This window comes from Ambystoma mexicanum, chromosome 13, assembly GCF_040938575.1.
Source record: "Ambystoma mexicanum isolate Mex_15411 chromosome 13, UKY_AmexF1_1, whole genome shotgun sequence".
NCBI classification, from domain to species: Eukaryota; Metazoa; Chordata; class Amphibia; order Caudata; family Ambystomatidae; genus Ambystoma; species Ambystoma mexicanum.
The window spans coordinates 134,677,852-134,690,401 of NC_090938.1; the positions used below are offsets into that span (position 1 = coordinate 134,677,852).

A 12,550-nucleotide genomic window follows, 5' to 3' on the forward strand; every position below is an offset into this window, starting at 1 on the left:
GAGCACACAGTTCTCAGGAATGCAATCAAATACAATACGAAATTCAATTCCCACCCCAGCAAGCTTAGAGAAAACCGGTATGAGTTTTAAAACACAGGCCCAAGTGCTTTGAATGTGGTGGCAATGAAGTGAGAAATATGCTGAAAATGCTTTTAATTCCCTTTAGGAGGTTCAGGGTGAGTGAGAGATACTTGGGATGAGTTCAGGCTCACTTTAGCAATGATCCAGGGATGGTTCTTAAGAGGCAAACGAATTTTAGCAGTTCAGCCAAAAGCAACTATCTTTTTACAAGTAAAAAAATCGGGCCAAATCGCAAATCGCGGTAAAATTCGCGAGTGCGTGAATCGTGATTGCAGAACAAGTATAAGGAGTAGGAAGTCGGTTCTAGGCTTGTTGGAGAGCTTAGATTCTAAGCTTTCAGAGGAAAGTTTGTAGCCCAAACGGTGCCAGAGATACGGACGATTAAATAAAGGTAGTTTTTCGGATTTTAAGTAAACTCAAAATGACAGGTGACAGCTATGCAGCTGCAGAATTGACAAATGACAGTGGTGCAGCTTTACAAAATAACAAGTGACAACTTCTAGGAGGCAGTTCTGGTTAGATTAAAATAGTTTGGATTAGATTATTTTAACTAAGAGATTGGTTCTGCACAGTTCTGCTAGGTACTCACAATATATTTTTGAAATAGGCCTCGCCACGGATCTGATCAGGTTTTGGACTGGACTCCGGTTCTGGTCTCGGCACTTCACAGTGATCTGGGTCAGCTCTCTGGTTCTGCTCACAGCGGTCTGGGTCACTCTGGATCTCTGGTCTGGTCTGTCCGGATACAGCGGTCTCTGCACGGCTCCTGGATCTCTGCACTGGTCTTGGCAAAAGTTCTGGGCAAGGGATTCAAGCAGCTCGCCCGGCTGTGAGTAGCTTGCAATGATTTGAGGCCTGCGGCAGAGAACTCAGCTTGTGGTTTTAGGCCTCTGATTTAGGTTCTAAAGTATAAGTTCTAGGTTCTGGAGTATGTAGCTGGAGTCAGTCTGGAACTGGTATCTTCTAGATGTTGTGTGGTCCGGCAAAACGCTCCGCAGCAACTGGATTTGAATCTCTCTCTAGCTTCCAGTGGCTCTTTTTATGTCTTTTGAAAGTGGGTGTGTGCGCAGCATCACTAAGCCAGCCCCTCTCTCAACTGATCATTGGTCAAGCTTTTCTCTCTTCCTTGATAGGGGAAAGGAAATGTGAGTCATGGTGATGCTGTTTTATGGCCTGCAGAAAGGACACTCACCTGTCAAATTGCACATAAATCTATATTTGACCCAAATACATATTGCACAGATACACAGTTGTTTAAAATTACATGCACCCATCACATATCACATGAGGTATACTCTGTTCAAACTCTGCTCTTCCTGGGGGCTTGCATTCAGAAATGACAACATTTTGTGCTTTTTAACTGGTTTTGCAATATCAGACATTTACCCAAATTTACACACATGTGCGCAAGGAGTATGGACATGAATTGATGAAGTGTCAGATTTTTAACATGCAGACATTTAGAGTAACAGCCTCTTTTCCGCTCGTAAACCCCCAGATCATACCACCGGGCCCTAAAACCTCTTAAAATGTGGGCAGAAAAATCACAAGAATTATGGTATCATTTAGATAATTTTGACAAGTCCGCACCATGTGTTATACATCATTCTTAAAATCATATTCTGGCCAAGAGGGGTGTGTCTTTCCAGGTCACATGGTTGAGAAACCTGTTTGCCCACTTTCTTTAAGCTCAGCCTGTCCTCAGAGGGGCTGCCCCTCCCCGTTTCTGCCAAGAGGAAGCCACTTTTACGACGCCCCCAATATAACATTTGCCTGAGTCAAGGAAGGGCTTTGTTCAAAAGGAAGCCATTTACGACCACCCCAATAAACCATCTGCCTGGGCCCTTTCTTTAGTTTCTTGCAATCCCCTGGTAATTCAATCAGAGAGTGTGTGACCTCCTTTTGGCAGGAGCAACAGAATGCAGCCAGGCCTGGGAATGCATTTGTTGGGCAAGCCCCCACTGCTGTCGGGGGTAGCTGTCTGGCAGAATTCCAGTTTCCTTAAGCCAGGTTTCAGGTAAAATGTCACTTTTTGTTCCCCAGTATAAGTCAAGGCAATTTTTACATATGCAGCTAGAATGCTGATTCTAAGTTCAAAACATTTTAACAGTCACAAACTATGTGACACTCAAAAGTAGGTCACTCAGTTAATTTAAACATTTCGATTTTGGTGGTTTTAATCCAGTTTCAGTTAGGCTGCTGACATGCATAGCTCAGCCAGTTTTGTTATGAACATTGTTTTGGGCTCTTCATCTTCCCAGATTTAGTATGCACACATACTTCATTCTGCCAGATGTCCACTGGTGTTCAGTGAGATTTTTGGATGTGTTGCAATGTTTGAAAATAGGCATTTTGAGCTGGCATTCAGAGAAACCAAAGGTAATTTTAAAGCGTTTTTGAGCTAACAGGCGCTGCTGTTTTACCTTTGGCACCCATTCCACTCATGGCACCCTGGCCCATCATGCTCGCACTGGTGGGTGGCAAGTTAGGCAGCCATTTTGGTGTGCGCACAAACTGCGTGGTTCTCCTGGATTCTGGTGCACATGTGGGCTTTTTGGCCATCTTGGATTTTTCTAAGCCCACAGCACCAAATGTTGCAGCATGATAGCTCAAACGTGGGTCAGGACACCCAACAGGACTTGCCTACGAGGACATCTGAGATTTCCCGGGAAACCTCTCCACCATGGGCCTCTTTAGTGTAGGCACCCTGATCGTGCCCTTCTTTTGCCCTCTCTCCCAGTCAGCACACCACCATCCTTCAGCTCGCCTCTCCCCCACATCCCTCTGAAGCAAGCAATGTGTGATAAAACCTCTAGCATGTTATTGTGCACTGTTAACATATGCATCATGTCCATTTATAGTGATGTTAATGTGCATTTTAATATCTACATAGGGAGACAATATACTTTAAAATACACAATTTGGATACATGTTTCCAAATTTCTCTAGAGTGGAGAACCCCCCATACCATACTTAGAGGGGTACTGCGTCTTTGCCACTTTAGCTTGTACAGTGTAAAAGGCGCCACTTTGAAAATCATTTCCAGGGCCACTTTCTCTTCCCACTGCACCGCTGGAAACAAGCAATCCTAAGGGCCCAGATTATGCCGCTTACAGGTGAAAGCAACTGGCCAATGGCCCAGCTGCAAGCACTTAAGGCCCTACCCCCAGAATGCAGGCTTGGCATGGTTTGAAGCAAGGTAATGTTTGAAAGACCAAAACCAGATTTTGGACTGCAGTTTAGGTTTCCAAGTTACCAGGGAAATGTGTTGACAAGTACCAGGGGTCTGGCTCTGTGCAGGATCATGACCGGTTTAAGCCAGAAGTGAGCGCGGTCATTTCAAATTCAGAGGTCCCATGGTTTCACGGAGAAGAGGACTACAAGGGTACCAGAATGCCATCTGGCACCGGAGTGCGGAATGGGACCAATTCCAGAATTCCTCCTAGAGGATGCAATATCAGTGCTAGGAACACCCCTCGGGACATAGCTCTCAACCATTTGGGTCGCAAAGGCGGGTGAAAACACCCGATTTAATTTTTGGCGGGTGAGAGGCCCATTGAAACGAATGGGCTTGCAGGAGGCTTGGCGGGTGAGTCAGCTGTTTACAAGGCGGGTGACACCCGCCAAAAGCGTGTGAGTTGAGAGGTATGCCTCGGGAGCACCCCTGATTCTCGAGGTGACAGGATCATGACACACAGTATTGAAAGCGGTACTGAAGTCAAGTAGACTATTCTCACCATAGTCTTTGTTCGACCATCCTCAGTGGTTAATTTCACAACATCAGGGTGGCTGTCTCCGTTCCATGCCTGGGCAGAAATCTAGACGGGCCTCGCTCTAGTAAACATGGCTACAACTACATGACTGCTATTTTTACTACAATTTTGAGTTTTAAAGGGGAGCTAACTATCCAACAATTGATCAGTGAACTGGGGTCTAGTTCGGCTTTTGTCAGTAACAGTCGGCTTTGACCTTTTTCGGGGAGTGGGCATAAGTCGTGCTAGCAGGCGCCCATCTCGCACTTTTGCTGTCCCAGGGGAACGGCGGGTATGTGTTTAATAAGTCAGGCTCGAATGTGACCAATCTTGGCTCATGTGGGCTCAAGAATGTTTTAACAGACCAAGGATGCTGTCCTGTTTAGAAGTGTTAAAGAAGAACGCAGGAGGGTGGCTTACTGGGGCTGTGCCTGTGCTGACCATTTTTTACTAAATCTGAGCTGATAACAAGTTTAGCAGCGGCCTAAATGCTGGCCAATATGATTTCCATTTTAAAAGTGAAAAGGCCTGCACTTTTTGAGATGTTTTTGAGAACCTGAAGAATGGGGGGGGTTATATATGGAGTGTTAATCGGGTTTTTTTTAATGGTAAATATCTCTTTGGAGTTAGTTTGAGCTTCCAGGAGTCTGTTTTCCAAAAGACAGAGCTTGTGCTGCGGTAATGATGCATGCGATAGCATGAACTGTGATTTTATCAGTCTGTGTGGACTGTATTTCCTAGTGTCGCCCTGTACGTATCGATGGCACAGTCACGTGATTACATCCTGGCACGTCGACGTGACGCAGCGGGACGCGGGGCTGCTTTTGATAGTATGGTGGATAACAGGTTGGGTGCACGCGGTCCTTTCATCGTCATCGTGGCCCTGGCTCTTCTCTGCTCTTAGAAGTGAGAATGCGGCCGCGTGCTCCAGGTCCTTTCCTCGAAGGCATTGTTTGTTCACAAGATGAGTAACCATGGCGACCGGTGGGCTCCATCAGAGGGAAGCAGACACCTAACGTCGCTCGGTGGGAGGCTCACACCTCAGTGGCCCCCTTTCTAGCTCTTGGTCGGGGCCACTGATCCCCCCAGAACTCCTTCGACTCGCATGGATTTTCACACCTGAGAGTCATATATTTGGGGTTAAAGGATTAATCTGTAGTGCAAATCCCTCAAAGCAGCGCATCTAGACGCCCCAGCGGAGCCACTGAATGAGCAGCCATGCGTTTTATTTACTTGACATCTTTAAAGCGCTTCATGCGACCTTACTACAGTCCTGGGTAAGTTTGGGTGCTGGAAGATAAGGAGCACCATGCCCTGCAGCCTGTGTGCCTGCTCCTGAGTGGGCTGGGTGGGCCCTGCAGCCTGTGTGCCTGCTCTGAAGCCTGTGTGCCGGCCCCTGAGCGGGCTGGGTGGGCCCTGCAGCTTGTGTGCCTGCTCCTGGGTGGGGCTGGACCATGGCCCTACAGCCTGTGGACCATGGCCCTGCAGCCTGTGTGCCTGCTCCTGAGCGGGCTGGGTGAAGCCCTGTAGCCTGCATGTGTGCCTGCTCCTGAGCAGGCTGGGTGGGCCCTGCAGCCTGTGTGTCTGCTCCTGATCGGGCTGGGTGGGGCTGGACCATGGTCCTGCAGCCCGTGGACCATGGCCCTGCAGCCTGTGTGACTGCTCCTGAGCGGTCTGGGTGGGGTTGGACCATGGCCCTGCAGCCTGTGTGCCTGCTCCTGAGCGGGCTGGGTGAAGCCCTGTAGCCTGCATGTGTGCCTGCTCCTGAGCGGGCTGGGTGGGCCCTGCAGCCTGTGTGCCTGCTCCTGATCGGGCTTGGTGGGGCTGGACCATGGCCCTACAGCCTGTGGACCATGGCCCTACAGCCTGTGTGCCTGCTCCTGAGCGAGCTGGGTGAAGCCCTGCAGCCTGCATGTGTGCCTGCTCTTGAGCGGGCTGGGTGAAGCCCTGTAGCCTGCATGTGTGCCTGCTCCTGAGCGGGCTGGGTGGGCCCTGCAGCCTTTGTGCCTGCTCCTGATCGGGCTGGGTGGGGCTGGACCATGGCCCTACAGCCTGTGGACCATGGCCCTGCAGCCTGTGTGCCTGCTCCTGAGCGGGCTGGGTGAAGCCCTGCAGCCTGCATGTGTGCCTGCTCCTGAGCGGGCTGGGTGAAGCCCTGCAGCCTGCATGTGTGCCTGCTCCTGAGCGGGCTGGGTGAAGCCCTGTAGCCTGCATGTGTGCCTGCTCCTGAGCTGGCTGGGTGGGGTTGGACCATGGCCCTGTAGCCTGCATGTGTGCCTGCTCCTCAGCGGGCTGGGTGAAGCCCTGTAGCCTGCATGTGTGCCTGCTCCTGAGCAGGCTGGGTGGGCCCTGCAGCCTGTGTGTCTGCTCCTGATAGGGCTGGGTGGGGCTGGACCATGGCCCTGCAGCCCGTGGACCATGGCCCTGCAGCCTGTGTGACTGCTCCTGAGCGGTCTGGGTGGGGTTGGACCATGGCCCTGCAGCCTGTGTGCCTGCTCCTGAGCGGGCTGGGTGAAGCCCTGTAGCCTGCATGTGTGCCTGCTCCTGAGCGGGCTGGGTGGGCCCTGCAGCCTGTGTGCCTGCTCCTGATCGGGCTTGGTGGGGCTGGACCATGGCTCTACAGCCTGTGGACCATGGCCCTGCAGCCTGTGTGCCTGCTCCTGAGTGAGCTGGGTGAAGCCCTGCAGCCTGCATGTGTGCCTGCTCCTGAGCGGGCTGGGTGAAGCCCTGTAGCCTGCATGTGTGCCTGCTCCTGAGCGGGCTGGGTGGGCCCTGCAGCCTTTGTGCCTGCTCCTGATCGGGCTGGGTGGGGCTGGACCATGGCCCTACAGCCTGTGGACCATGGCCCTGCAGCCTGTGTGCCTGCTCCTGAGCGGGCTGGGTGAAGCCCTGCAGCCTGCATGTGTGCCTGCTCCTGAGCGGGCCGGGTGAAGCCCTGCAGCCTGCATGTGTGCCTGCTCCTGAGCAGGCTGGGTGGGCCCTGCAGCCTGTGTGTCTGCTCCTGATAGGGCTGGGTGGGGCTGGACCATGGCCCTGCAGCCCGTGGACCATGGCCCTGCAGCCTGTGTGACTGCTCCTGAGCGGTCTGGGTGGGGTTGGACCATGGCCCTGCAGCCTGTGTGCCTGCTCCTGAGCGGGCTGGGTGAAGCCCTGTAGCCTGCATGTGTGCCTGCTCCTGAGCGGGCTGGGTGGGCCCTGCAGCCTGTGTGCCTGCTCCTGATCGGGCTTGGTGGGGCTGGACCATGGCTCTACAGCCTGTGGACCATGGCCCTGCAGCCTGTGTGCCTGCTCCTGAGTGAGCTGGGTGAAGCCCTGCAGCCTGCATGTGTGCCTGCTCCTGAGCGGGCTGGGTGAAGCCCTGTAGCCTGCATGTGTGCCTGCTCCTGAGCGGGCTGGGTGGGCCCTGCAGCCTTTGTGCCTGCTCCTGATCGGGCTGGGTGGGGCTGGACCATGGCCCTACAGCCTGTGGACCATGGCCCTGCAGCCTGTGTGCCTGCTCCTGAGCGGGCTGGGTGAAGCCCTGTAGCCTGCATGTGTGCCTGCTCCTGAGCGGGCTGGGTGAAGCCCTGCAGCCTGCATGTGTGCCTGCTCCTGAGCGGGCTGGGTGAAGCCCTGTAGCCTGCATGTGTGCCTGCTCCTGAGCTGGCTGGGTGGGGTTGGACCATGGCCCTGTAGCCTGCATGTGTGCCTGCTCCTGAGCGGGCTGGGTGAAGCCCTGTAGCCTGCATGTGTGCCTGCTCCTGAGCAGGCTGGGTGGGCCCTGCAGCCTGTGTGTCTGCTCCTGATAGGGCTGGGTGGGGCTGGACCATGGCCCTGCAGCCCGTGGACCATGGCCCTGCAGCCTGTGTGACTGCTCCTGAGCGGTCTGGGTGGGGTTGGACCATGGCCCTGCAGCCTGTGTGCCTGCTCCTGAGCGGGCTGGGTGAAGCCCTGTAGCCTGCATGTGTGCCTGCTCCTGAGCGGGCTGGGTGGGCCCTGCAGCCTGTGTGCCTGCTCCTGATCGGGCTTGGTGGGGCTGGACCATGGCTCTACAGCCTGTGGACCATGGCCCTGCAGCCTGTGTGCCTGCTCCTGAGTGAGCTGGGTGAAGCCCTGCAGCCTGCATGTGTGCCTGCTCCTGAGCGGGCTGGGTGAAGCCCTGTAGCCTGCATGTGTGCCTGCTCCTGAGCGGGCTGGGTGGGCCCTGCAGCCTTTGTGCCTGCTCCTGATCGAGCTGGGTGGGGCTGGACCATGGCCCTACAGCCTGTGGACCATGGCCCTGCAGCCTGTGTGCCTGCTCCTGAGCGGGCTGGGTGAAGCCCTGCAGCCTGCATGTGTGCCTGCTCCTGAGCGGGCCGGGTGAAGCCCTGCAGCCTGCATGTGTGCCTGCTCCTGAGCGGGCTGGGTGAAGCCCTGTAGCCTGCATGTGTGCCTGCTCCTGAGCTGGCTGGGTGGGCCCTGCAGCCTGTGTGCCTGCTCCTGATCGGGCTGGGTGGGGCTGGACCATGGCCCTACAGCCTGTGGACCATGGCCCTGCAGCCTGTGTGCCTGCTCCTGAGCGGGCTGGGTGAAGCCCTGCAGCCTGCATGTGTGCCTGCTCCTGAGCGGGCTGGGTGAAGCCCTGTAGCCTGCATGTGTGCCTGCTCCTGAGCGGGCTGGGTGAAGCCCTGCAGCCTGCATGTGTGCCTGCTCCTGAACGGGCTGGGTGAAGCCCTGTAACCTGCATGTGTGCCTGCTCCTGAGCGGGCTGGGTGGGGTTGGACCATGGCCCTGCAGCCTGTGTGCCTGCTCCTGAGCGGGCTGGGTGAAGCCCTGCAGCCTGCATGTGTGCCTGCTCCTGAGCGGGCTGGGTGAAGCCCTGCAGCCTGCATGTGTGCCTGCTCCTGAGCGGGCTGGGTGAAGCCCTGTAGCCTGCATGTGTGCCTGCTCCTGAGCGGGCTGGGTGGGGTTGGACCATGGCCCTGTAGCCTGCATGTGTGCCTGCTCCTGAGCGGGCTGGGTGAAGCCCTGTAGCCTGCATGTGTGCCTGCTCCTGAGCGGGCTGGGTGAAGCCCTGTAGCCTGCATGTGTGCCTGCTCCTGAGCGGGCTGGGTGAAGCCCTGTAGCCTGCATGTGTGCCTGCTCCTGAGCAGGCTGGGTGGGCCCTGCAGCCTGTGTGCCTGCTCCTGATCGGGCTGGGCAGGGCTGGAACATACATTCAGTGTGTGAGGACAGTCCTCCAGTAAAATATCGCATCAGTGGATAACACCCTTGTGTGGGTAGGGCTGAGTCACATGGCAAGCTGGTAGGCATGGAGAACTTCAGGCCCAAGGGATTTGGGATGTCAGCGTCATGGGCACAGCGTCTTCAATCCCCTCCAAATTTTGAGGTACTCGATCCTCTGATTGAAGGACCCTAGGAAAGACAGGCCATCAGCTTGAGGGTTCTCGGGTGTATTTAATGTGAGAGGTATGTGTTGTACCACTCGCTGTAAATATCAGAGCTGCTTCGTTGAGTCTTTTAGACATAAAACTGTGCAGTCTTGCTTTTCCCTTGCCCTATATTAACGATGGGGGCGGAGGAGGGGAGGGGGGAGATTGGCGGTGTGTGTGTGTGTTTTTTAAATAAAAGGCGTGGAATTTTCATAATACTGTATGCTATTTTTCTGACCAGCCTTTAAATGGAGTCAGGCATCCTTAAAATTGCACAGAAGCCCCAGGGATTCATAATATAATAATAGGCTGGATATGTGCCAATGGGTTTCGGGATGGGTCAGGTGGAGCCTGTTCCCTCTGATGAGCGGGGGAGACAAGGAACAGCCCTCACAGAGAAGACTAGCTGTGTTATGTGGGCTGGGCTGGGCGTGTAGGTAAAGCCGTGGAGGCATCAATGACAAGGTCAAGGTCTTCCTCTCATGACTGGTCGCAGCACAAGGTGCCGTCTGTTCTGCAGAGCGCCTTTCCCTGTTCAGTGTATGTGTCTACTGTAGCTAGAAGCACCCCTGCCCCGTCTGCAAAGTCACCTGCAGTACACTTGGAAGTGTGAGTGAGCCGCCTCCAAGCCTATCTATCCTTCATAAAAAAAGAAATGATGGCTTCCAAAACCCACAGAACTCCTCTAACAGAGTGTCTCCTTGTTTTTCTTGCTACTTGTGGGCAGAAGGAAGAGAGGCCTCCCTCCCCCGTTATTGAAGTGGACAACCTAGAAGACTTTGTTGTGCGCCCTGCGCCCGAGGGAGTGACCATCAAGTGCCGCGTTACCCGAGACAAGAAAGGGATGGACCGGGGCATGTACCCCACCTACTATGTCCACCTGGACAACGAGAAGAAGGTGAGTGGGCATCTACTTCAGGGCGGCTCGCAGACAGCGCACGTCGCAAAGTATTCCATCACTCGAGGCCCGGCAGCCACCCTTACACACAGGCAGTGAACATGACTTCTCATTACAGGAAGCAACTCAGCAGCCCACGCTTAACACCAAGGGATTGTCCCAAGCGTTAGATGCAAAAACACACACACCTGACTTTGGTTGAGCAAGAGACTGTAGGGTAGATCCGGCATGTCGCTGGCTCCGTCCTAGCTCACGTATCGTTTTGCCGTTTAGCAAAGGTCACTTCTTGGGGGGCCACCTGCCCTAAGCCAGATATTCATGGTGTGACCTCCGTTCGATTTTACGAGTCCTGCACTTCCACCCCATTTGGATAATGCAAACAACAGTTAGTTCTAAAGTGATGTCTTAGGTATCCATGGTAACAGCAGATAATGGTGCATCCGTGCAGGTCCTGGGCTACCCACAGGGAGCCGGGCCTTGGAGCACACAGGCTCCAGTCATTATCTGCTGTTGCCACGGGTCTTCCTTTGCTGCCGTCGGCACACCGTCAAAAGCTCTCCTACTACCCTCAGGTCTTTGATAGCTCCAGAAACCTTCTTCTGTCACCAACTGTTCTCTACTAACCCTCGGCTGTCCTTACATTACCTACAGGGTTCCAATAACCCTCTGCTATCCCATGTATTTGTAGGGCCCAGGAAACCCCTGCTGTCGCTCACAATTCTACCAATGCTCCAGTAACCCGCTACTGTGTTCAATAAATCTGCAAAGGATCCACTACCCTGCTACTGTCCTTACAGGGCTTCCACAGTTCCAGTAGCCCCCTGCTCTTCCCCATGTCTCCGAAGGCCCCAGGAACCACCTGCTCTTCCCCATGAGTCTCCCAGGGTTCCAGTAACCCTCTGCAACCCCATAAGTCTTCATGGACACAAACAACCCCCTGCTGTCCCATGTCATTCTTGCTATGCGGTTCTATGTCTTTTATCCACTTTCTGTAGGCCGCATGTTGCGGGTGAACTTGCCCACCCAGCAGGAGAACAGACGACCGCAGGGACGAGAGTAGAGGTTCCAGGGTAGTTTTACTATCAAGAAAGATGCTTCCCGCAGCACCATCTGCTGCTCTGGTCCCTGGGCTACTGCTGGATGCTGTCTTGCATGCAGCGCGTGCGTCCCACAGGCATTCAAAGGATGCTGCTGGTGACTCGCTGCCCGAGGCACAGCAACCCTGGGACCACGAGACATCTCTCTACACGTGCAGCGCAGCGTACATTAGAACCCCTCTACACACCTCCCCCTTAACCGAATATTCTTAGCACAAAGTCCTTGAATTTGTTCGGCAAGCATCACAACCTCATTCGACGTCCCAGGGTTGCATCCTGAGATAACAAAAAGCAGCGAGGCAGCTACAAAAGCTCTACAAGGATCCAGTATTAGTAATTCTACAGTTTCAAACCAGCGTCCGCCATGAGGTGGCGCCAGAGGTCCATGAATTAGCGTTCTGACTGAGCGAAATCGGTACACCCCGTTTCGGCGCCGCCGGCTGCGTTAAACTTCCCCAGGTCGCAGAAGAACGGACGACTGCAGGGGCGAGAGGAGAGGTTCCAGGGTAGTTGTATTATCAAGGAATGTGTTCCCTGCACGGGAGCGGCGCCATCCCGTTCCCATGCATTCGTTTTCTCACACACAGAGACACACAGACACTTGACGACACTCATGCGACTCCTCTCCTGGCTCTACGTGCGTTTCAGCCCCTGCACACACACGTGTGCGTGCAGGTGCTGACAGTTCCATTTAGAGAGACCGCTCTGTGCAGTCACAGAAGAGTCTTTCTAAATCGATCTTTTTTTTAAATCGTTTCTTTAAAAAGCATTATTTCACTTTGTACCTTGCAATGCTCCAGTGACCATCTCCTACCACGCAGGTCTTCCTATTGGCTGGAAGGAAACGGAAGAAGAGCAAGACCTCCAATTACCTGATCTCCATCGATGCCACAGACCTGTCCAGAGGTGGGGAGAACTTCACCGGGAAGCTGAGGTATGTGGGACTCGAGCCTCCTCAACAAGCAGCCCATTTCCAATGCAACCAATGCACCATGCCAAACCCCACTCCCATCTGTGCAATACCAGTCACAGCACATGCTATTCTAGTGCTTGGAGCCTCACTCGCATGCATTAAGGCACGTGAGGCTAGAGAGGGAGCAGCAGTCCCCTTGACTCAGTGCTGAGACCCAAACACAGCTGTGCCACTGGGCCTCCTTTCTAACATGTAGCAATCGCATGCTTCAATTACTGAAACTTGACCCGATCTGCCAATCCCCCGCCCCTCAAACCCGGCCTGCACTTTCTCCCATGTGACTAGTAAAGGCCACGCCCAGCTCTGCCAATGCGCTCCAGCCCTGGCCTCAGGGTTCGGGATCAATCCGAATATTGCCT

General features: G+C 54.3%; 1 protein-coding gene across 4 annotated transcripts in view; it reads left to right on the forward strand.

Moving 5' to 3' along the window:
* Nucleotides 1-12,550, forward strand: part of TULP1 (TUB like protein 1) — a 767,520-nt gene that overhangs the window by 509,714 nt on the left and 245,256 nt on the right. For all 4 annotated transcript variants that reach the window (XM_069633446.1, XM_069633445.1, XM_069633447.1 and 1 more), the window contains 2 exons: nucleotides 9,951-10,121; nucleotides 12,040-12,152. In XM_069633446.1, the coding sequence (XP_069489547.1) occupies nucleotides 9,951-10,121; nucleotides 12,040-12,152 (284 nt within the window). The remainder of the gene's footprint in view (nucleotides 1-9,950; nucleotides 10,122-12,039; nucleotides 12,153-12,550) is intronic.